This window comes from Branchiostoma lanceolatum, chromosome 19 (genome assembly GCF_035083965.1).
Source record: "Branchiostoma lanceolatum isolate klBraLanc5 chromosome 19, klBraLanc5.hap2, whole genome shotgun sequence".
Classification (NCBI taxonomy): Eukaryota; Metazoa; Chordata; class Leptocardii; order Amphioxiformes; family Branchiostomatidae; genus Branchiostoma; species Branchiostoma lanceolatum.
Window position 1 is genome coordinate 7,636,322 of NC_089740.1, and position 23,735 is coordinate 7,660,056.

The 23,735-nt window shown below is 40.3% G+C and overlaps 2 protein-coding genes across 4 annotated transcripts in view; both read right to left on the minus strand.

Annotated features, from left to right (window-relative positions):
- Positions 1–381: 381 nt before the first annotated feature.
- On the minus strand, positions 382–19,750 carry LOC136425326 (kremen protein 2-like). Its single transcript, XM_066414175.1, has 5 exons — positions 19,717–19,750; positions 3,606–3,664; positions 2,802–3,015; positions 1,599–1,751; positions 382–1,034 (listed from the first exon to the last, which is right to left on the minus strand). The coding sequence occupies exons 3-5, from the start codon at positions 3,004–3,006 to the stop codon at positions 865–867; spliced, it is 528 nt and encodes a 175-aa protein (XP_066270272.1). The 5' UTR covers positions 3,007–3,015; positions 3,606–3,664; positions 19,717–19,750; the 3' UTR covers positions 382–864.
- The window catches only part of LOC136425322 (uncharacterized), a 33,349-nt gene continuing 18,952 nt past the window's right edge, over positions 9,339–23,735 (minus strand). For 2 of the 3 annotated variants that reach the window (XM_066414170.1, XM_066414172.1), the window contains exons 3-6: positions 17,832–17,984; positions 15,831–16,022; positions 14,792–14,892; positions 9,339–10,104 (exon numbers count right to left, since the gene is read on the minus strand). In XM_066414170.1, the coding sequence (XP_066270267.1) occupies positions 10,045–10,104; positions 14,792–14,892; positions 15,831–16,022; positions 17,832–17,984 (506 nt within the window). In that variant the 3' untranslated portion in view covers positions 9,339–10,044. Of the gene's footprint in view, positions 10,105–14,791; positions 14,893–15,830; positions 16,023–17,831; positions 17,985–18,354; positions 18,563–23,735 lie in introns of all 3 variants that reach the window. The other variant, XM_066414171.1, reaches the window with a different exon arrangement.

Genomic DNA, 23,735 nt, shown 5'->3' on the forward strand with positions numbered 1-23,735 from the left:
AACCCAATGTACGACCAAGGCCGATCTTGGTACTGCAGCAGGACTTCTGTTCTTTGTATCTTTGGTTTTGAACATGCTGCGGTCTTCTTTTTTTTCTAGGCCATTTTTTTTCTAGGTTAGTTGGCAAACAAAAATTTATTTATCTGCACACTCAGGCTTCTGTGTTAAAACACCCGGGATCATTTCAGACAACTGCTGCTGACTCGGAGAGAGGGGTCATCTTCTGTGACCTTTCTTTGTGCCCTTTACAGCTAAACTATGCCCTGGAAATGATACCACTTATCAATCAGCCGATCCTGTCAACTGATTGGATCTGATACTATTCACTGGACAATCAGCCCGCAGCCATAAGTTTTAAATAAAGGACAGCTTAGTCATGCATTTTTACCGATCACCAGTTTTATTATACTTTCCAGTTAAAATGTTACACCAACATTGAGCACTTAATAGGTTTTTCTACAGTCGAATATTATGGGCTATGTACCAAAGGAACACTAGCATATTATTATAAACAATTAATAAGTGTACTTTTGTATCATTAGAATAACGTCCATTCACACCATTGTATATATAGATCTTAGACTGTTTAAACAATTGAATGTGAGATATTTAAACTTGTAAATTTGTTTTTCTTGCTTCATCAACCTTTTCCCCAAAAGATACATCGAGTTCTCATATAACTAAATCCTATCAGGTTAGAAATGTATAGAATCTAATCTACCCACATTTGCACTCCATTGTTATTTAATGAATGTTAGCCTCAGGGTTTAAAGACAACTAAATTCCTTCTGTATCTAAAAACAAAATCAAAGAAAAGATTATTTTGCTCAGCTAAGGTAAATTCAAGCTGTGCTTTAAGGTGTGTTACTCCTCGTCTTCAAACATATCAGCGGCCTCCATGTCTTCCAGCTCCCTCATTTCTTCTTCAAAATCTCCAGTCTCGCCCATCTCCCGTTTGAAGACATTCTCCAGTTTCTCCAAGGTGTCGGTCAACTCGCCAAGAACCTCAAGCTCCCTCCGGCCCTTACACGGTGCTGTGGGAAGGGGAAGATGTTTAAGTTGTGACATCTTTAACTTCCAAGAAATAAACTCAATTGTTAAAACAGAGCCAATTCGTAGCGGTAGATATTCATTGTATCAATTATTGTCAAATACAAAAAATGATGTAACTTGCAAGATAATGAGTTCTAACATCATTAGATAGTTATAATCTATAGATAGGTGGTTATAGTAAATTAAGCTTTCCTTCGACTTTTTTCATTTTTTTTCATTAAACAACTTAATATACACAGGACACAGAGGTGATGCACTAGCAGTAGCTAATATCAAATATCACCTCTGAAAATAAAAATTTTAACTTACATAGACAAACACAATAACAATAAGTAACAGCAGTTGGGTAGTCCATTACAAACAAGCCGCTATACGCAGCAAACAATCAATATACAAACACGGTCGTGCTAAGTTTTAAAACGTTTGCCTGCCACAATATACAAGTTACACAGAAGGAGTAAGAAAAATTGTGCTGTCATCACAAATATTTAATATATAGAATTCTACTCATGTTGGGAGGTTTGAGTTCGGAAATCTTGGATTACCTGGATTGGTGGAGTAGACCGACACTCGGCGGGAGCCTCCACATTCCCCCCCGCCTGCCCTGCAGTTGTAGTTGCACTCGTCTTCATACCAAGCTTTTTCCATTGCGTCCACGTCATCCTGGGTCCCGCAACCACATCCAATACCCTTCAATCCTGTAGTAGCAGGGGGGAGGGGAGGGGGTGGTGTATTGATTATTTAACCAAGTCACTACGAAATACCCCCAAGTTTACACATTCACGGATGAAGAAAAAGCTACCTTTCTCTTGAAATCACAGAACCCACAAATACTAGAGAAAGTGGGACTTTTCGTCTCCTATTGCCAATCAACAGTTGTATTTAGTATCAGTATCCTTTTGTTACAACAAAGTCAGCCACTGTTCCCTGACACATGTATGTTTTTCTCTATGTTTTTACCATGTAACGTTGTTTGCAATTAGCCCACGGGCATGAACTTGCAATACACTTCTTCTATCAATTGATACCAACTTTGTAAAATACGCATTTCAAAATATGGAGATGGTCTATCTAACCACAGAAATCACGAAATTTAGGCAGTCATTGGACTCTAACCCCCCTGTACATACCCCTTGACGTTTGTACATGAAGTAATGGGAATAGTACATTTTTGCAATGGCCTGGGAATAGTCTATATCTGTGTGGAGAATAAAATTTGGGTTCAGATATTCACTGTAATGTATTCTGACCTCAAAGTACTAATACATTAACTATATTTCCTTGCATACTTTTATACTACTTTATGGTTCAAGCTTCAGGTCGTACACATGTATAGGGGGTTTAATATTGAACAAATTGCAAAATTTTGACATTTTCATATTCAGATATAGACCGTCTCCGTATTTCTAGGTGCGCATTTTATCAAAAACTTCACTTCTGCGAAATAATACCTCCTCCTATGGGTGTAGAAGGAAAAGGAATACAACACAACATGCACTAAATCTACTTTGTGTATTATCACGCACTATCTTATAATCCGAAGAATCACAAAAGTATGATCCCTCGTCATATCTGTTTGGAAATACGTTTGAGAACAGAGAATGAACATCTAAAGCCCCCCCCCCCATCCCTGGACCCGCGGCACGCTGGCAGCGTCGTTGCGTCCTGAATTGAATATTTGTGTTACCGTTGACTTTATAATGGCAATATGACATATAATTGGTTGCCTTTAAGAATTGGGTACGTACCTGCATATTGTTGTCTCTTATCCCTACAGTGCTTAATGCACATTTCGATGCTCATCTCTGCTCCGTTCACCAAGCTGGTTTTGAAGCGTGGTGGGTCCCAGGGGTTCACTAAGCAACCCACGTACTTGCAATCGGCGGCGGCCGAGCTCTCTTTCGCCACCGCGATAAGTACCACAACGAGCAGGGCGCAAGTGTAAACCTTCATGGTGCAGATCTGGTCAAAAGAGACGAAACAATGGTTACGATTGTGTCGTACTTATTAGAGAATCATTAGACAGATACATGTATAAGGGAAACTAATGTTACGGCGAACGATTTGCTCCGAGAAGAAACAGATGTTTACAGTCAAAGCTGTCCTGGGACTGTTTCAATGTGCCATCTGAAGGCAGGTAGTTGTCTGCGCCAGGTAGTTGCTTGACCAGGTTTGACTGTATCACTTAAAGTTTTAAAGTCGGATCTATAGCTACACAAAATGTATATATTGTGCTAACACAAAGGAACGATAAGAACAACGGATATAAAACCCCTGTCACACCTGTGCGTAATACTATATACAAGTCCGCATGGGATGAGTATTAACATGTTTTTGGTTTATGTTAAGTTTGCAGCCGAAAATTTTGTTTTTAGGTACGCTAACCAGGCTGCACAACGGTGGATCAAAGTAGAAAACAACTTTTTCCCCCGCAAACCTTACTTAAACCTTAAAAAAATGATACGCAACTTACGCGCATTTGAATATACGCACAAGTGTAACAGAGCCCTAACACAAAATACGAGATGTGACTTGCGCGGTTACTTACTTACTAAGTTTCTTGCGAGAAGGATTACGATGTGACTTGCGTCTGGAGATCTTCTTCTCGGGTCTGGAGAGAAAGAATGGCGGAATTTAAGGGGGAGGTACTTAATTACCTGTTCACGTCCGGCCTGTTATTATGCTAAACCTAATATAAAATTGTTGTCTGTTTATGTGATCATGTGATACAATCTCTTTGTTTGTTAGCGTGTCTTGTCTAGGTAATGCGCATGTGCTGTTCGACTCATTAAAACCCGTGGAAATTAGGAATTTCCTAGCAGGTATACACAGGTTTTCAACGCGGAAATCTGTCTGTTCAAGCAGTGCCTACTATGTGAAGATTACATCAAGTAACTCTTCCATTCTTAGGTTTTAGACAATTTCAGACCATGCATGGCGATTATTGCATGCTATTTAGTTGTAATATATTTATCTAAGATCAGTCCTTTCTTCATATACTACATTTCTACAAAGTATATACCATCAGTGAATGAACCGATTCAAGATATACAGCCATATGTTCTCAGCCCCGAGGCTCTTCTTAATTACAAAATCTTCTGAGCAGTAATCGTTTTCAGTAATCGAGAGAGAAAGATGAAAAAGACCGTAATTTTTCGGCACTGTGGCCCGAATCACAATACTTTTTTTGGCTAGGCCCTATAGCTACTAGTATATTTATAAAGATGCGGGTCGACCCTGGTCAACCGGTCCTACTATGTGAAGACAGTATCAAGTTACTCTTCCCTTATCAGGTTTTAGACAATTTTAAACTATTCACGGTGATCATATCATGCTCCTTGCAACTAGCTTAACTTTTGACAGAACTCCTTTGAATTTCTTTCTCCATAGCAGCTCTAATGTAGATGTGTTGTCTTTGCCAGAAGGACTAGCTCTTTGTTGCCAGCCCTGGCTGTGTGTCTAAAACAGCCAAACCAATAGATAAATAAATGCACACCGATTTTTCAGACATGCCCTGTTCTTCGCAGCCCTAGGGCAAATTTTGGTCTTTTCATCATCATCTTTGAAGCGATTCTTGAACTGAATGCAGAACCTTTTCGAAATGGAGACAGGTTTAAAATTTAAGGAAATTTTCATTCCTTGTTTTATCAAACACCTAAGCCGACACCGCAAAAAACATGATTACTTCATGGATTCTTGTGTTCTACGGACTCATGTTCATTTTTTCTAGGTCAGTTGGCAAGTAATGCAAATAAAGGTATGTTTCTCTTGACTGGCCAATGTGTCAAAACGCCTGGGGTATATCAGACAATGTCTGCTGACTCAAGGACATTTTCTTTCGCCACCGCCATAAGTACCACAGCAAGCAGCGCGCAGGTGTAAACCTTCATGGTGCAGTTTCAGCTGATCTACTCTAAAGATACAAAACAAAGGGTGGTTACAATTGGGGCACGTAGAACAAGACTGACAATGAAAAAGACATTGCCATGGCGACGGTGGTTGTTGTTGTTTTCGTTTTTACTGTACCCTGCTGAGGGCATTGATAGGTGGTGCTGTTCATACGGGATTTCCAACAAAAAGGACTGGTGAGAACCTGTTCTGCTGGACAAATGCACACACACACGCAGACACACAGACATTTCTGTACAATTCCTGGTCTGTTCAGTACAGTCAGTAGACACGGACATTTCTTTGTCACTTGACAAAAACACCGAAACAAAGACTTAAAGAAAGTAGAAAGACCTGTTCTTGCTTTAAAGATTCCAACTATGATAAGTACGCCCCAATCTCACTAGACCCGCGGCACGCTGGTAACCTCGCTGCGGTCTCGCAAATTACATTACTTTCATCGACGAAAATCTTTGTAGGCTTTGTGTGTCTTGTTGTCTTTAAAGTCATACTTGTACGTTTTGCATGATATTCCCATTATAAAGTCATGGGTAACACAAACCCAGTTTGCGACGTAGCGAGGCCGCCAACGTGCCGCGGGTCCAGTGAGAAAACTTGCGTCCCCGCCGCTGCAAATCTGTCGGCTTAAAAGTCTACAAAATTCGTCAAAATCGAAAAGAATTGCTACGGAATAGATTCTTTCCGTCCAGTACATACAGATTCTATTTACTACGTATACATCTTCTCGATAACGTTTGATATCGTCCTACGACGATTGACGCGCGGCGCCAGATTTTTTCTGTGTGTAAAAAGGCCCCGCGACGCGTGGCGGTGGCGTGCGGCGATTTTCGTATGGCACATCAAGGACTCCTCCATGGTGGACTGGAAAAAATGTAAAAAGGCTCTACAAACCTGCGTGCACCCGTCTTACAATCATATATCTTACACGTGCTGTAGATACATGTATTACATTTTTCACTCCAGGTGTTTGTCCCATTTTGTTCAAAAAGTGACGGCGAGGGCTCGAGTAGAAGGAACGAAAACTAAATTACGACTACAAGTTTCCTAGTGAAACAACCAAAAAATGCATATAGTGATAACACAGAATAAACCGTTACGATTTGAACAACAAAAGTAAGACAAACGCCACTGTGTGGCTTGTGTGTGGTTACTTACTGAGTTTCTGACAGGAACGATCACGGTGAGTCTTGTGTTTGGAGGTCTTCTTCTTCTCAGGTCTGGCCGTGAAAGAATGCAGGGATGGGTGTGGGGAGGTACTTTTTGTACGTAAATACCTGCTCACGCCCTGTAATTATGCTAAACCTAATGTAAAACCGTTGTCTGTTTATGTGATCATGTGATACAATTTTTGCGTTTCGGTGCTTTCGCACCGAAACGCAATGTCCTGGCTTTTACCTTCAAGCATGCATGCTTGGTTCAACACTGTGTCGCACACAATAAGACCTTATATGGCAATACGTTCTCAAATCCTTGTATAGCCGTTGCCTTATATGGCAAGAGAGCAGGAAAAGGCACGCACGCCAGATTTGCATGTGACACAGGACGGCGACCGCATGTAAATGCTACAACTGTTCGGAAATATCATTGCATTGTGGTTTCGGACTTTGATATCCTGAAAAATGACCATATTACATCTATTCCACAAGATTGCAGAAGAAAAAAAATGATTTCGTCAAGAAAACGAGCAAAAATCGGCATAAATGATACCATATAGTGAGGTTATAGCATTACGTCCAGAGTAAATAGTTACGTACCGCAGCTTGGCCGATCTGGCAACGCCAAGCACTTCGGACCCAGAAGATCCGGGTTCGTCTCCGTGCATGGATTTTTTTTTTCTTTTTAGATATTGAATATCAAAAATATATATTGATATTATATTAATCTATCAATATCATATTTATGAATATCATTTTTTTTCATTAATAAATAAAGAAATATTTTATATTTGTTATTTTTAAATATTCATTTAATATATACAAGGCCTTTGTCTTATGAACAGGACTTCATAGATTCCAAACCCGGCATTCGAATTTTTCTGTTCATTGTAATGGAAAATACCGTGCAGCGGCTCCTATGCGCGGTAAGATGATTCTTGCAAAACACTCGCCACTAAACTTCTATCCCCGATGTAAACAGAGGCTCTTGATGTTGTTTGCAAAACAGCGATTCTTTGTTACAGTAGCAAATGCTCCATTGTTCAGTATCGACTTCATTCAGACAACACGGACGTGGAAAGTGGCGCCCCTCGGCACAAAACTATGGGAATTTTCATATGGGAGTTCGCTTCAGCGGGAGTTTTGTTTTTGTTTTGACGGATAAAACGCGAAAACCCACGCCGCTTTCGGCACACTTCCGGGTTCATTGATCGCTAAAATTACGCAAAAGCCACCATCAATCGGCAAATAAATGTATGCTTTCCCGAAAACATCTTTTGGTTTTACATTTTCTTCACCATAATGTTGCTATGTAGTCGATAAAACCGCGTTTTTATTGCGTTTTCATGTGTAACATTTCAGACAAAGAAAAAACTTAGACCGCGATTCTGCTGTCCCATGATGCACTTCGTCTGCAATATTCCCGCCTTCAGCTGCAGCAATAACCAATCAGAGACGCGTAATGCGATCATGTGATGATGATTACGTAACTCGCGAAATGCATCTTGGGGCAGCAGGATTTGAACAATATGGCGGCGGGTGATCGAAAATGAAATGATTTCGTCAATGCAACGCTGTATTTTGCGGCATAAATGCCGAGAGACGAACTTTTATTTTTATCTCAAAATGCGTTTTACACGTTTGTCTTTGACTAGCCCGGTAGAAATCAAGCGGATCGTCGTCTGGTCCTTCAATATCAAGGGAGTTTGTCAGATATCCTGGCGCGAGGTTCTCAGCAGCGTGACGTTTAAACTTCAAAACGTTTTACTCAAAATTTGAGCGGAGTAGAGGGTTAAGTGTTGACCCCAAATAATGGTAATGTTTTCCCGAAAATTCCTTGAAAATGGAACGATTAAGAAAGACACCAGGACTTCATAGCGTGCCGAATACCGGGGCGTGGTCACATCTTGGAGACGCGCCGAGCGACAGCGGCAGATGGGGGGTGCGCACTTTATTAAGGTTTTTCTGTGAAGTATCTCAGCTGGCGTGATTGGGGTTGCGGTGAAGCCCAAATCGGGGGTGCGCACTTTATTTGGGGTGCGTCCTTTATTAGAAGAAATACGGTAGCTGTTGATTTGTTTGACATTTGGTAGTCATTTTAGATAGAACCTTAGCTGTTATGAACTTCTATTTCACTTAATTACCATAGTGCTGATGATTCAATGGTGCTTTTTCAAATTTTATGTTTTATTGCGTGCCATGTACATAATTACATTGATAGCTTTTATAATGAGCCTATTATACATTTTACAAATAAGCACAAGTTGTAGGCCAAGACCAGCTTTTTCAAAAGCACTTAAGTTAAGTGACGTAACTTCAAAATTGCTTTCCCCAATCTGCCTTTCTCTATTAAAACAGTACTCATTTCCCAAAATGACAATTTTTCTTATAGACTGAACAGCCCTTGAGTGACTTCCTCTGGCAGATTTTACTTCAAGTAAAGGGAAAAGACAATTCACACTTATAAACGTAGCCGAAACGCCAGCTTTTTTTAAAAGCTCTTGTTTTGTTTGTTAGCGTGCCTTGTCTAGATAATTGAATGCGCAGGTGCTGTTCGACCGGTGACATGTCAGGATACTGTAGCAAGCAAGTCTTCCATTCTTAGGTTTTAGACTTTCTACCATGTATGGCGGATCATTGTATGCTTTTTAGTTGTAATATATTTGTCTAAGATCAGTCAATTGCTTCATATACTACATTTCTACTAAGTATATACCACCAGTGAATGAACCGATTCAAGATACAGCCATATCTTCTCAGCCCTGAGGCTTTTCCTAATTACAGAATCGTCTGAGCAGTAATCGTTTTCACCTTGTTAAGACCTTGTTAAGACCTTGTTAAGACATTGTCTTGAATGGACCTCCAAATTATAGTGCGTAGTCTGTGATTGTAAATAATTCATTTCTATTTACAGAGTTACGGCGGTATAGTTTTCACTCTGTCTGTGTGTCTGTGTGTGTGTGTGTGTGTGTGTGTGTACGGCGGAATATCAAGAACCTCTGGATGGATTTCGATTATATTTGGTACGTTTACTTAGTAGGTGTGGTGAACCTGACGGCCAACCTTGGTACTGCAGCAGGACATCTGTTTTTGTATCTTTGCTTCTGGACGCCGTTGTCAGATGACAAAGTATACGTAAAGCAAACAAAAATATGTTTCTCATGACTGGCAACTGTGTCAAAACGCATGGAGGATATCAGACACTACTACTGACTCGGAGAATGGGTTCATCTTCTGTAATTATTCTTTGTCCACAAAATTACCCTTAACAACTTAATTGTCCACTGGAAATAACACCATTTATCACTCTAGCGATCCTGTGAACTGATTGGACCAAATACTGACCAATCAGCAAGCAGTCATACGATTAGATAAATGACCTCAAACCATGTGTTTTAACCGATCATCAGTTTTATCATACTTCGCACACACCTGAAAATGTTGCCCGGACATTGAGCACTTCATAGGTTTTTGTAAAGTCGAACGTTATGGAAATTGTATCAAAGAAACAAAGGAACGTTAGCAAATTGTGTTCAAACAAACTCCAGATTGAAAAGTGTACTTTTGTCTCATTAGAATAATCTCCATTCACACCATGGTACGTATAGATCTACTTTTGAACAGTTGATGATGAGATCTGAAAACTTGTTTCTCTTCCTTTAACAATCTTTTCCCACAAAATACAACCACTTCTCATGTCAAACCGATGACTAAATCCTAACCGATAAGAATGTAGAATCTAATCTACACACTGGGCACTCCATTGTTAGTTAATGTTAGCCCCAGGGTTCTAAGGCAACTAGAGCGGTTCTGTATTACAAAGAAATCAAAGAAGAGATGTAGATTGTATTCTGCTTAGTTCTCAACCCTTGCAGGTAAGATAGCTTTTAAGGTGTGCTATTATAACAATGGCTGTTAGTGTTACTCCTCATTCTTCAAACATATCAGCAGCCACCATGTCTTCCATCTCCCTCATTTCTTCTTCAAAATCTTCTGCCTAAGAAGAAGAAACAGCAGTTTGTTACTTAAATCTTTAAAAAGAGATAACAAAGACGCCCTAGAATGTAGAAAAACCTGTTCCTGGTATAGAAAAGATGGCACAAATCACAGATAGTTTTTCGATTTAAATTCTGCATTCAACAACAAGTTAAAACAACACATTGCATTTTAGGCCCGAGTCTGTCCAGGAAATCCAGATTGTATTCAGTGCAGATACAACTTCACAATTTATATATAATATTTAACAGACAATGTCTGTTGAGCTCTTGTCTGTTTGTGAACGCATGCGCAGCTCCATTCAGACGAGACACTGTGCATTTAGACAGTGCTATACCCCCTACAAACTTCTATTCATCCGTAGATTTAACATTTAGCAGTACCTCCATCCGCTAGCCTCCCAACGAGAAGACCGACTAGCCTACTACGCGTACTACAGCTTACTACAGCCCATTCAAAGGTCTGTTTTTATTCATAGGGCCGTCGCACGGGAGTTACAAATGTTTCCACGGCAGATAGGTCATGTCGCTCCGAGTATAAGCAGTTCCCCATCCGCTAGCCTCCCAACGAGAAAACCGACTAGCCTATTACGCTACTACAGCTTACTACAGCCCATTCAAAGGTTAATTTTTTTCATAGGGCCGTCTGCACGGGATTCTACAAATGTTTCAACGGCAGGTAGGTAATGTCCCTCCGAGTATAAGCAGTTCCCCATCCGCTAGCCTCCCAACGAGAAAACCGACTAGCCTACTACGCTACTACAGCTTACTACAGCCAATTCAAAGGTCTGCTTTTTCATAGACCCGCCCGCACGGCCGTGTACAAATGTTTTCACGGAGGTATAGTTTTTACTCTGTTTGTGTGCGTGTGTGTACGGCGGAATATCTTAAGAACCTCTGAATGGATTGCGATTATATTTGGTACGTTTACTTAGTAGGTGTGGTGAACCCGACGGCCAACCTTGGTACTGCAGCACGACTTCCGATTTTGTATCTTTGGTCCTGGACATGCTGTGGTCTGATGGCAAAGTATACGTAAAGCAAACAAAAATATGTTTTTCTTGACTGGCAACTGTGTCAAAACGCCTGGAGTATATCAGACACTACTACTGACTCAGACAATGGGTTCATCTTCTGTAATTATTCTTTGTCCACAAAATTACCCTTAACAACTTAATTGTCCACTGGAAATAACACCATTTATCACTCTAGCGATTCTGTGAACTGATTGGACCAAATACCATTTACTGACCAATCAGCAAGTATATACCATCATTGAATGAACATTTTGAATTTCTTTCTCGGTAGCACTATTTTAAGTTAATAAAGAGGCTGCATGCAATTAGCTGGAACCGACACACTCGATTCTGCACGGTCCTGGAGCAAAGCTATCATCCTAACGCTTTACAAAAGAGAGAATGTATTGTAACAGACGGAAATGTTTAACGTATCAGTGCGCCATTTACGTCCATATTTTTGTAGTTATAGCTTTCAGAATAGAATATTCTCTCTCTCTCCCCCCCCCTCTCTCTCTCTCTCTGTATGTTAGAAAGTTTTCGTCGGGAGGTTTTAAAAGGCGGGACTTAAGCTCCGTAATTTCATGAAACTACTACACATGGCGCATTCTAGACAATTCTTGCCTCAACTTACTTATCTTTTCAAGAACAAAGGAAATTAGTTGAAGAAGCAATTACTTTTCTCTTGACAGTTGTTTATTAGTTCACGTGATCTACATGGGAACAATCGACATGTCAACGTTGATTTGTAGCAATGAGTAATACAATAGGCCATTTTGTTCAGTCAACTCTGGGTGACGCCAAAATGAACAATAGGAAAATTGGTTAGTAGTTGTCTACCAAACCAAGGAATATAAGGGGCGCGAAATTTTTGGCTAATTTTCCAAGATAACCGACACGAAAACAATGTCAGTGTTCCATGCCTACCTTCAGACTACGTCCGATGCATGTCGACAATTATACAAGCAGATGTACGTACAAAACTTCACACATCTAGAATGTATTTTGTTTTCATTTAAATAACGAAGCGCAACAGTAACAAGAACCTCTTACAATATTTTCTAGCTTTGAGAATATTTCGATGTAACCCGAGTTTTTCGTTACGTGATATGTATGGAGAAATTTGATATTTGGCATTAGCTGTATCTAACTGAGAGTTTGACATGTGTCTATACAATAAATTTTTTTATCCAGCACATTTGGAGGTATGTCGTGCTTTTCAAGACAATAAAGAATTATATATTACCCTCTACAGTCTCGTTCTTTCATAAAACGACGCCCCCCTGACACTCAAGAATATATTGCATGCTCAAGTGATCCAAACACCTCACAGCATTTGTGACAGAAAAATTGAATCTATTGATAAACAAACAGATAAAACATCATTGCATTTGTACAATCTCTTATTTTACAAAACATGAATGAAATCAAAGTGTAGGGGCGCTTCAAACATGACAATCTACAGGAAATTTACACTCGAACGCTTCTACTGGTAAATGGTGAAGAAAACGTGTGATCTATGACGTCATGACCAAATAACCAACGGCTTGGCTTGTGAAAAGTCCAATTAAATATCAAATGCTCTCACTCTTAATCTTAGATAGTCACATTTTCGAAAACAAAGTCAAGTAAAGTTGAAAAATTCAAACCCCTTTGCGAGCCTTTTACGATTTCCCGATTCCCGAAAAGACCAAAATTTGGCAATTTGGCGGTCTCCTTTGTGACTTTTCAGGTCGCGGCCGATATATATATCATTCTCCATAGCAGCTTTGATGCAGACCGATTTTATATTGCCATACGACGATCGACGCGTGGGACAGATTGGGGAGGGGGGCGTGTTAAAAGACCACCACCATAAGCACCACAACAAGCAGCGAGCAAGTGTAAACCTTCATGGTGTAGATTTCCTCAAAAGGAACAAGATATTGGTGGCTACGATTGTGTCGTACTGATGGGTCAAGTAAAAAAGAAACTAATGTGACGGTGAACAATTAGCTTCAAGAAGAAACAGATTTTGCATTGTATTACTTAAAACTTTACTAAAAGTTGGATCTGTAGCTAAAACAAAATGAATCTATTGCGCTAACACAAAGAAACGATATGACCAACGGATGTAACATAAACGACGAGATGTGACTTACTTATTAAGTTTCTTGGGGGGGGGGGGTACGATGTGACTTGCGTCTGGAGATATTCTTCTCAGGACTGGGGAGAAGGGAAGGCGGGGATGAAAGTGGGACGTGCCTTAAATACCTGTCCGGCCATGTTCATTTAATGATATGTATGACATCTGCGCTCTCATCAACTTTATTTCGTCCGTTTCCGAAAATAGTTTTCGACTACACTGTCAGACATACAAACCAGCTGCAAAATATATGCTATAAATGGCAAAAAATAGGGATCACAATATTTTTTGGCTAGGCCCTATAGCTACTAGAATATTTATGAAGATGCGGGTCGACCCTGGTCAACCGGTCCTACTATGTAAAGACAGTATCAAGTTACTTTTCCTTTCTTAGGTTTTAGACAATCTTAAACTATTCACGCTGATCATAGCATGCTCCACTTTTTGACACCACATTTTCACTTCGAATGAAATAGAATTCTTTTTAATTTCTGTCTCCATATATAGCTGCTTCAATGCAGCTCAGATCGATTTTAAAGTCATGCCCTGTTCATCGCAGCCATGGGGCATACTCTCGTTCCAATTACAGTCTTTTGAAGCCGTTCTTAAACTAAATACAGACTCTTTTCTAAATTGAAACAGGTTTTAAGGAACTCTTCATTCCTTGTATCAAACAACGTACCCACACCGCTAACACCATAATTACTTTATAGAGGCTTGTTTCCTACGGACTCATTCATTTTTTACCGGGTTAGTTGGCAAAGTAATGCCGACGAAAATGTATTTCGCTTGCCTGGCCACTGTGTCAAAACGCCTGGGGTATATCAGACATCTGCTGACTCAAAGAGAGTGGTCATCCATCTTCAGTGACATTTCTTTGTCCAGAAACTGACCCTTGAGAACAAAACACTGAAATGCTATGATTTGCCCTTATTCCATTCACTGACCAATCAGCAAGCAGCAATCGGTTTGAAATTAAGAACATCAAGACATGTTATTTGACCGATCACATGTTTTATTGTACTTTCCATTGCAAATGTTACACCAACATCAAGCACTTCATACGTTTTTGTATAGTCGAACGTTATGGAAACTGTCAGGATCAAACAAAACAACGAAGGAACAATAACGTATTGTGCTTCTACAAATGCGAAATTGAAATGTGTAGTTTGGTCTCATCAGAATAATATCCCTTCACACCATGTTCTTTGTAGATCTTAGACTTATTGAACAATTGATGGTGAAATATTCAAACTTGTTTCTCAACATTAATCACTCTTCATTCCCCAATACAACGAGTTCACGGATAATATCGATTAATCTTGATAGATTAGAACGTGTGGTATTATAAATCTACACGCATTTTGCACTCCATTGTTACTTAATGTTAGCCTTCGGGTTTGAAGACAACTAAATCCCCTCTGTATCTAAAAAGAAGATCAAAGAAAACATTATTTTGCTCAGCTACGGTAACTTTAAGGCGTGCTAAAATTGATGTTAGTGTTACTCCGCATCTTCAAACATATCATCAGCCTCCATGTCTCCAGTCTCGCCCATCTCCCGTTTGTAGGCGTTCTCCAGTTTCTCCAAGGTGTCGGTCAAGTCGCCCAGAACCTCCCTCAAGTTCAGCATGCGCTTTCCTGAGGGGAGGGGAAGATGGTTAAGCTGTGCCAACCTCTAGAACAACGATTGTATCATTTGCATTAGGACCAAATTCTCATCATCCTCATCTATCCCCTTAGTCTATTTGACCTTGGGGCACCACAGAAGATCTGACAAAACCCTCCTTGGTTGTCTGTTCTTCTAAATGTTCCGCTTAATGTCGTGCCAGTTCATTCTCTGATATCATTCTCTTTATTCTACCGATGATCCCCAGCATGATAGTTTTTGCTAGTCCCGATGAACGTAACACGTGCACTGCACGAAAAGTGGGATTTACCGAATTTACATGGAAGGAGTAAATAGTTGGTAAATATGGTATATGACATTTACCCACCTATACCATATATTTACCAAGTGGTAAATCTATTATCTAATGGGGAAAATGGGGAGAGGAGGGTTATACACGAGCAATTCTACAGCACATAAAACCGACCTGTGTTCAGAGTTTGGCCAGACTTCGAGTTTCCTTGCCTGAAACTCAATGTCTGTTTTTGTTTATCAAAAATAACTTCATTCTATATCTGATGGATTATGCTGCTAGACTTAGGGTAACTAAAGCCTTCATAGCCCCTGTAGAATATAAAGCAACTTGCATTTCAGTCCTATCCCTATGAAATATATGACCCTGCCTGGCTGGGATTATGATGGTGATGATACATGTTGTACATTATGTCCTTCATCCTGCCCCAAATAGATTATTTGTATATCACTCCAATCTTGTTGTGAATACAGAAATGTTAAAATTTGAATGACTGAATTTCCCAAACCTTTCTTTTATTGAATGATAATGAAGTACATGTATTGCTTGAATAAACATGTAACTAGTAGTACATGAGTCATGACACTGTTGCCAAAGTGAAGAACAGCTAGTGCAGACCCCACTGAATGTAAAAAAGTAAAGCAGTCATCCTTGAACCTATGTTTCTGTAGTTGACACAATCCGGACAGTCGCAGTGGTTTGCCGTGTTGCCGCACCAGTTTGCCGGGGAGCAGCACGGGTATTTCCCGCTAGGGTCGCATTCAGCAGGAGTACCGTCTTCAGCGGGGTAGCCCTGTCCGCAACGGAGATCCTCACGCCACTTCTTAGCAAGGAGGTTGTTCTTAGCAGCTATCGGTAAACACATATGCAAGGCACATCAATAAACATATATGCAAGGCACTAATTGTTTCGCTCACCATAGTCACTAGCCATGTGTCACTCTTTAAAAACACCTCAGTACAAAATGAACTCTTCCATGTTACTCAATCCATACCTCCGCATACACATACCTGCAAAAGTTACCCTTAAAAAAAGCCAGGTCATTTGGCTTTCATATAATGACACAGGAATACCAAAAGTGTGAATGGAGTCTTAGTCTCCACATCAGATATTAGGAGTCCAAAATGTACACTTTTTGGCCTGAAAATGGCAAACGAAACCAACTATAGATAATTCTAATGTGGTGTATGTACCTGAAACAAACCTAAATACAGCTACGATATCCTTGATTGATGGAGGTGAAGCACGATTCTTTTTCAAGTAGTTATAAAGTGGAAGTGCAATTCGGATTTGCTACAGGTCACATTCATGTTTTGTCAAGCAATCTGAGCCACCACTACTCTTCTCGATAAGTGTGTTGGGTTCTTTTACGTGCAAAGGTTTGAGGCTTATTTTTGAGGCTCCCTCATACAGGGGGGGCGCTGACTTACATCGCCATCCGAATTGACAAATACAATCCCTTTCAACATGTCCGAGCTGGGTTTGACCCATTCAATTCTTTTACTTGTGTCATCGCGAGTTCCTTGCAATGTTACTGTTTTCTTTGCATAGTTTTGCTAACTTTATCTTACTGGCACATTTTGAATCCATAGATGACATGTTAACAATGCGACAACATATTAAGAATTTTGCACAAAACATTATACATGTTATGTATAGGTGTCTAGTTAAACCATTCTCTTATAAAGTTTCTGAAAGGGAGCGTTTGTCAGTGCAGGATGATAGAGACTGATATGTTAAGATTGCGTCTGCTGATAAACTGAATAATGTTCTAACTGATAAACGTTGTTTGTAAGTAGTTAGCATGTATCACTGTGGTTTATGTGTGTTGTTATTATAAGACAATCAGTGTATCTGTATAAACTGCCAATGTTGCTGTGTTCATCCAATAAATGTTGCTGAGTTTTATCCAAAACCCTACGTTTGTGCTTCATAGTCCATAGTAAATGTGTGTAAAGTAGGGTAAATATATCATTTAGTAAAGGCAAGGACATACAGTACTTGGTATGGTAAATCTCGGTAAATGCGCCTGATAAATGTGAGAAATACGTCGCACGGTGAATCTCGGTAAATGCATAATTTAGTTACACGACCCCGGTAAATGTGGGTAAATAAGGCAAACATTACTAGCTATACCTTGTGGGTAAATGCTGGGTATATTTGCACATTTACCGATGGATAAATACTGATAAATCTCTGGTAAATGTAACCTTTACACCGCTTTACATTACGTTTACCATTATGGTAAATTCCACTTTTCGTGCAGTGGTGGCCGCACCACTTAAGTTTTCTTATCATTACTATGACTAAGAAGTCATCGTACGAACGGATGTTTTAAAACCAAATTAGGGTTAGTTTGATAGGACAGTATTATTTGACAAATGACAAAAAGAAAAACAGTGTGCTTTCGGTCGTGACCCCTACGTGGCACCCTGCGGCTACCGGGCTATTTTTGAACACGGACGGGCCCCGGGATGACTTTAACTCGGACTTAAAATCAACCGGGACCCGGTAAAAAATAGACGCCGTGAGCTATTGAATCGGGGCCCGGACTATTCCCCCTGACGGTCCCGGTGCAAATGTGACCGAAGCATTAACCCCTAGCATTTATCGTCATTGGTAAACCCCACTTTTCGTGCGGCGAAAGTCTTTGATTACCTTGGGCGGTGCTGTACACCGACAGCCTAGCGTAGCCTCCGCATGTCCCCCCGCCTGCCTTACAGTTGTAGGAGCACTGGCGTTCATCTGCAGCTTTAGTCATTTCTGCCACGTGTTCCTCAGTACCGCAGCCGCATCGAACACTTTTGGTTGCTATAGAAAATACCATACAACATGAAACGTTAGATAACATGAACCATTGCAAGAGTCTGCTATGCTATAACACTGGTTATCAAACCCAATGCCAATACGTCATGTGATAAGTTTACAGTAGCAAATTATTCCTCTTAAACAACTGTAAATACGTAAAATACTAAATCGTCTTTGTCATATATTCGCTGAAGATCGTACGACAAAAACTCGCACAGCGCATATACCGACTGCGGTATTGAATAATGAGAACTCTGACAGTTCTTAGTAAAGAAAAGACACTATATCTAAGTCTCCTAAAACTATTGTGCTGTATTTGAAGGCATTAAGACATATGTAACCTCATTGCGTCTACAATCAGACGAATACGTACCTGCATAAGCCTTTCCCTCTGCCTTACAGTGCTGAACGCACATGTCGTTGCTCATCTTTCCGTCCACCAAGCTGTACGGGAAGTATGGGTCTCCGTAATTCTTCACATAGCACCCCTTGTACTCCGCAGCCGAGCTTCCCTTCGCCACCACCATAAGTACCACAACAAGCAGCGTGCAAGTGTAAACCTTCATGGTGTAGTTTCAGCTCTGCTCAAAAGAAACAAAGCAAAAGGTGGTTACAGTTGGGACACGTAGAACAAGGTTGGCGATGAAAAAAGACATTGCCATGGCGACGGTGTTTTGTTTTTTTCTCGTTTTTACTGAACCCTGCTTAGAGCACTGATAGGTGGTGCTGTTCATACGGGATTTCCAACAAAAAGGACTGGTGAGAACCTGTTCTGCTGGACAAATGCACACACATGCAGACACATAGACATGTCTGTACAATTCCTGGTCTGTTCAGTACAGTCAGTAGACACGGACCTTTCTTTGTCACTTGACAAAAACACGAAAACAAAGACTTAAAGAAAGTAGAAAGACCTGTTCTTGCTTTAAAGATTCCAACTATGATAAGTACGCCCCAATCTCACTAGACCCGTGGCACGCACCTGGTAGCCTCGCTGCGGTCTCGCAAATTACATTACTTTCATCGACGAAAATCTTTGTAGGCTTTGTGTGTCTTGTTGTCTTTTAAGTCATACTTGTACGTTTTGCATGATATTCCCATTATAAAGTCAAGGGTAACACAAATCCAGTTTGCGACGTAGCGAGGCCGCCAACGTGCCGCGGGTCCAGTGAGAAAACTTGCGTCCCCGCCACGGCAAATCTGTCAGCTTAAAAGTCTACAAAATTCGTCCAAATCGAAAAGAATTACTACGGAATAGATTCTTTCTGTCCAGTACATACAGATTCTATTTACTACGTATACATCTTCTCGATAACGTTTGATATCGTCCTACGACGATTGACGCGCGGCGCCAGATGTTTTTTGCGTGTAAAAAGGCCCCGCGAAGCGCGGCGGTGGCGTGCGGCGATTTTCGTATGGCACCTCAAGGACTCCTCCATGGTGGACTGGAAAAAATGTAAAAAGCGCTCTACAAACCTGCGTGCATCCGTCTTACAATCATATCTTTTACACGTGCTGTAGATATAACATTTCTCACTCCAGGTGTTTGTCCCATTTTGTTCGAAAAGTGACGGCGAGGGCTCGAGTAGAAGGAACTAAAACTAAATTGCGTCTACTAGTTTCCTAGTGAAACAAAAAAAAAAATGCATATAGTGATAACACAGAATGAACCGTTACTATTTGAACAACAAAAGTAAGACAAACGCCACTGTGTGGCTTGTGTGTGGTTACTTACTGAGTTTCTGACAGGAAAGATCACGGTGAGTCTTGTGTTAAACAGTTTGCAATTGGAGGTCTTCTTCTTCTCAGGTCTGGCTGTGAAAGAATGCAGGGATCGGTGTGGGGAGGTACTTGTACGTAAATACCTGCTCACGCCCTGTAATTATGCTAAACCTAATGTAAAACCGTTGTCTGTTTATGTGATCATGTGATACAATCTTTTTGTTTGTTAGCGTGCCTTGTTTAGATAATTAAATGCGCAGGTGTTGTTCGACCGGTCCTACTATGTGAAGATACTGTAGCAAGCAACTCTTCCATTCTTGGGTTTTAGACTTTCTACCATGTATGGCGATCATTGAATGCTATTTACTTGTAATATATTTGTCTAAGATCAGTCATTGCTTCATATACTACATTTCTACTAAGTATATACCATCAGTGAATGAACCGATTCAAGATACAGCTATATCTTCTCAGCCCCGAGGCTTTTCCTAATCACAAAATCTTCTGAGCAGTAATCGTTTTCACCATGTTAAGACCTTGTTAAGACATTGTCTTGAATGAACCCCCAAATTATAGGGCGTAGCCTGTGATTGTAAAGAATTCATTTCTATTAACAGAGTTACGGAGGTATTACTTTTTACTCTGTTTGTGTGCGTGTATGTACGGCGGAATATCTTAAGAACCTCTGGATGGATTGCGATTATATTTGGTACGTTTACTTAGCAGGTGTGGTGAACCCGACGGCCAACCTTGGTACTGCAGCAGGACTTCCGTATTTGTATATTTGGTCCTTGACAAGCTGTGGTCAGATGGCAAAGTATCAATCAATCAATCATTCGCAGGCATCAGTGTCTGATGCATGGCGGCTGCAGACATGCATAGGGCTCGCCAGGCTGGTCTGCCCTCGGCAAGAGACCCTCCAGTTGTTTCTGGTGACTCCCAGCCCCTGGAGCGTGTTGAAGATCTGTTGAAGCGCGTGGCAAAGTATACGTAAAGCAAACAAAAATATGTTTTTCTTGACTGGCAACTGTGTCAAAACGCCTGGAGTATATCAGACACTACTACTGACTCAGACAATGGGTTCATCTTCTGTAATTATTCTTTGTCCACAAAATTACCCTTAACAACTTAATTGTCCACTGGAAATAACACCATTTAACACTCTAGCGATCCTGTGAACTGATTGGACCAAATACCATTTACTGACCAATCAGCAAGTATATACCATCATTGAATGAACATTTTAAATTTCTTTCTCGGTAGCACTATTTTAAGTTAACAAAGAGGCTGCAATTAGCTGGAACCGACACACTCGATTCTGCACGGTCCTGGAGCAAAGCTATCATCCTAACGCTTTACAAAAGAGAGAATGTATTGTAACAGACGGAAATGTTTAACGTATCAGTGCGCCATTTACGTCCATATTTTTGTAGTCATAGCTTTCAGAATAGAACAGACTAGTTTAGTATCCAATGTATTGATTGCCTTGTTATTGTTAACGCTGCCATACATTGTGCCCTGTACAATTGTCGAGCAATTAAGTTCATTCATTCTCTTTCTCTTTCCTATATATCCTGATTATAAGTCCTTCAAAAGGATTCTTCTTACCGTGTTAAGCTAAGACTAAGTAGTTTTCTTGTCATAAAAGTGTTTTGATGACCCATCACGTCTAGCGTACGTAGTCTGTGATTTAACGGATTCATTACAACTTACGTACAGATATAGAGCTATAACTTTGTTTCAATAGAAATCGTTATTTCAATTTTTTTTAAACTTTGAAATGCCTTGTCTTATTGTGTTTGGGGTCTGGTTTCTCTATTTCTCTTTCGCTTTTTGTCCCTTTCCTTCTTCCTCCATCTCTCTCTCTCTCTCTCTTTCTCTCTCTCAGTAGTTTCATGAAACTGCTGGCACATTTTAGACAAGTCTTGCCTCAGCTTACTTATCTTTTCAAGAACAAAGGAAATTAGTTGAGGAAGGAATTGCTTTTCTCTTGACAGTTGTTTATTAGTTCACGTGATCTACATGGGAACAATCGACATGTCAACTTTGATTTGTAGCAATGAGTAATACAATGGGCCATTTTCTTCAGTCAACTCTGGGTGACGCCAAAAGGAACAATAGGAGCTGTCTACCAAACAAAATATGGGGCGCGACATTTTTGGCTGATTTTCCAAGATAACCGACACGAAAACAATGTCAGTGTTCCATGCCTACCTTCAGACTACGTCCGATGCATGTCGACAATTATACAAGCACATGTACGTACAAAACTTCACACATCTAGAATTATGTATTTTGTTTTCATTTGAATAACGAAGCGCAACAGTAACAAGAACCTCTTACAATATTTTCTAGCTTTGAGCATATTTCGATGTAACCTGAGTTTTTCGTTACGTGATATGTATGGAGAAATATGATATTTAGCATTAGCTGTATCTAACTAAGAGTTTGACATGTGTCTATACAATAGATCTTTTTATCCAGCACATTTGGAGGTATGTCGTGCTTTTCAGACAATAAAGAATTATATATTACCCTCTACAGTCTCGTTCTTTCATAAAACGACACCCCCTGACACTCAAGAATTTATTGCATGCTCAAGTGATCCAAACACCTTACAGCATTTGTGAAAGAAAAATTGAATCTATTGATAAACAAACAGATAAAACATCATTGCATTTGTACAATCTCTTCTTTCACATGAATGAAATCAAAGTGTAGGGGCGCTTCAAACATGACAATTTACAGGAAATTTACACTCGAACGCTTCTACTTGTAAATGGTAAAGAAAACGTGTGATCTATGACGTCATGACCAAATAACCAACGGTTTGGCTTGTGAAACGTCCAATTAAATATCAAATGCTCTCACTCTTAATCTTAGATAGTCACATTTTCGAAAACAAAGTCAAGTAAAGTTGAAAAATTCAAACCCCTTTGCGAGCCTTTTACGATTTCCCGATTCCCAAAAAGACCGAAATTTGGCAATTTGGCGGTCTCCTTTGTCAATTTTCTGGTCGCGACCAGGAGCGGTACTGCAGATAAGGCTATGATAGGGTATGTAATCCCGACTTGTAACATGTGAAAATTTAGAAGACATTAGACATAAGGCCAGTGAAAACTTTCCCAGACAGTTTCAGGCATCATGACATACCTATAGAATGACATTTAAGAAACTAGTTAACATGAAAAGGATCGATTTGTAGGCGCCGCGCGAGGAGCCCATGTAACACCTTGTCCGCCCGTCGAAGCGCCGCTTACATTCATGAAGACATCATATTTTGTACGTAATGAGTAAGTTAAAGATATGTATTGGCGCCATCCGGTGTTTCTTAACAATTTTGCCCTTTTACTCAACTATGCATCTGCTTATATGGAGTAAGGGACTGTCAGAGAAGCCCGGCCGTCACTCAGAAAACATGACGATCTTTCACCCCAACATCTACTTGGAAACGTTATCCGTAATCTCCAAGCAGATGTAAGGATGCTTAGGCGGAAGCGAATGACAAGAGCACCGATGTTGCAAAAGCAGAAGTAAAAACTGAAATTGAGTTGGATTATTACATCTGCTTGGAGATTACGGATAAGGTCTCCAATCAGATGTTCGGATGCCGGATCGTCATGATTTCTGAGTGACGGCCGGGCTTCTCTGACAGTCCCTTACTCCATATAAGCGAATGGACTGTTGTGTAAAAGGCTAAAGTTGTCAAGGGAAAACTGATTATGTCCTCATTTATCTTTAACTTACTCATTACGTACAAGATATGATGTACACATGAATGTAGGCGGCGCTTCGACGGGTGGACATGGTGTTACATGGGCTCCTCGCGCGGCGCCTACAAATCGATTCTTTTTATGTCAACAGGTGTCTAAAATGTCATTCTATAGGTGTGTAATGATACCTGGAACTATTTGGGAAAGTTTTCACTGGCCTTATGCTTAATGTCTTCTAAATTTTCACATGTTATAAGTTGGGATTACATACCCCATTAGAGCCTTATCTGCAGTACCGCTCACGGCCGTTTCCTGAAAA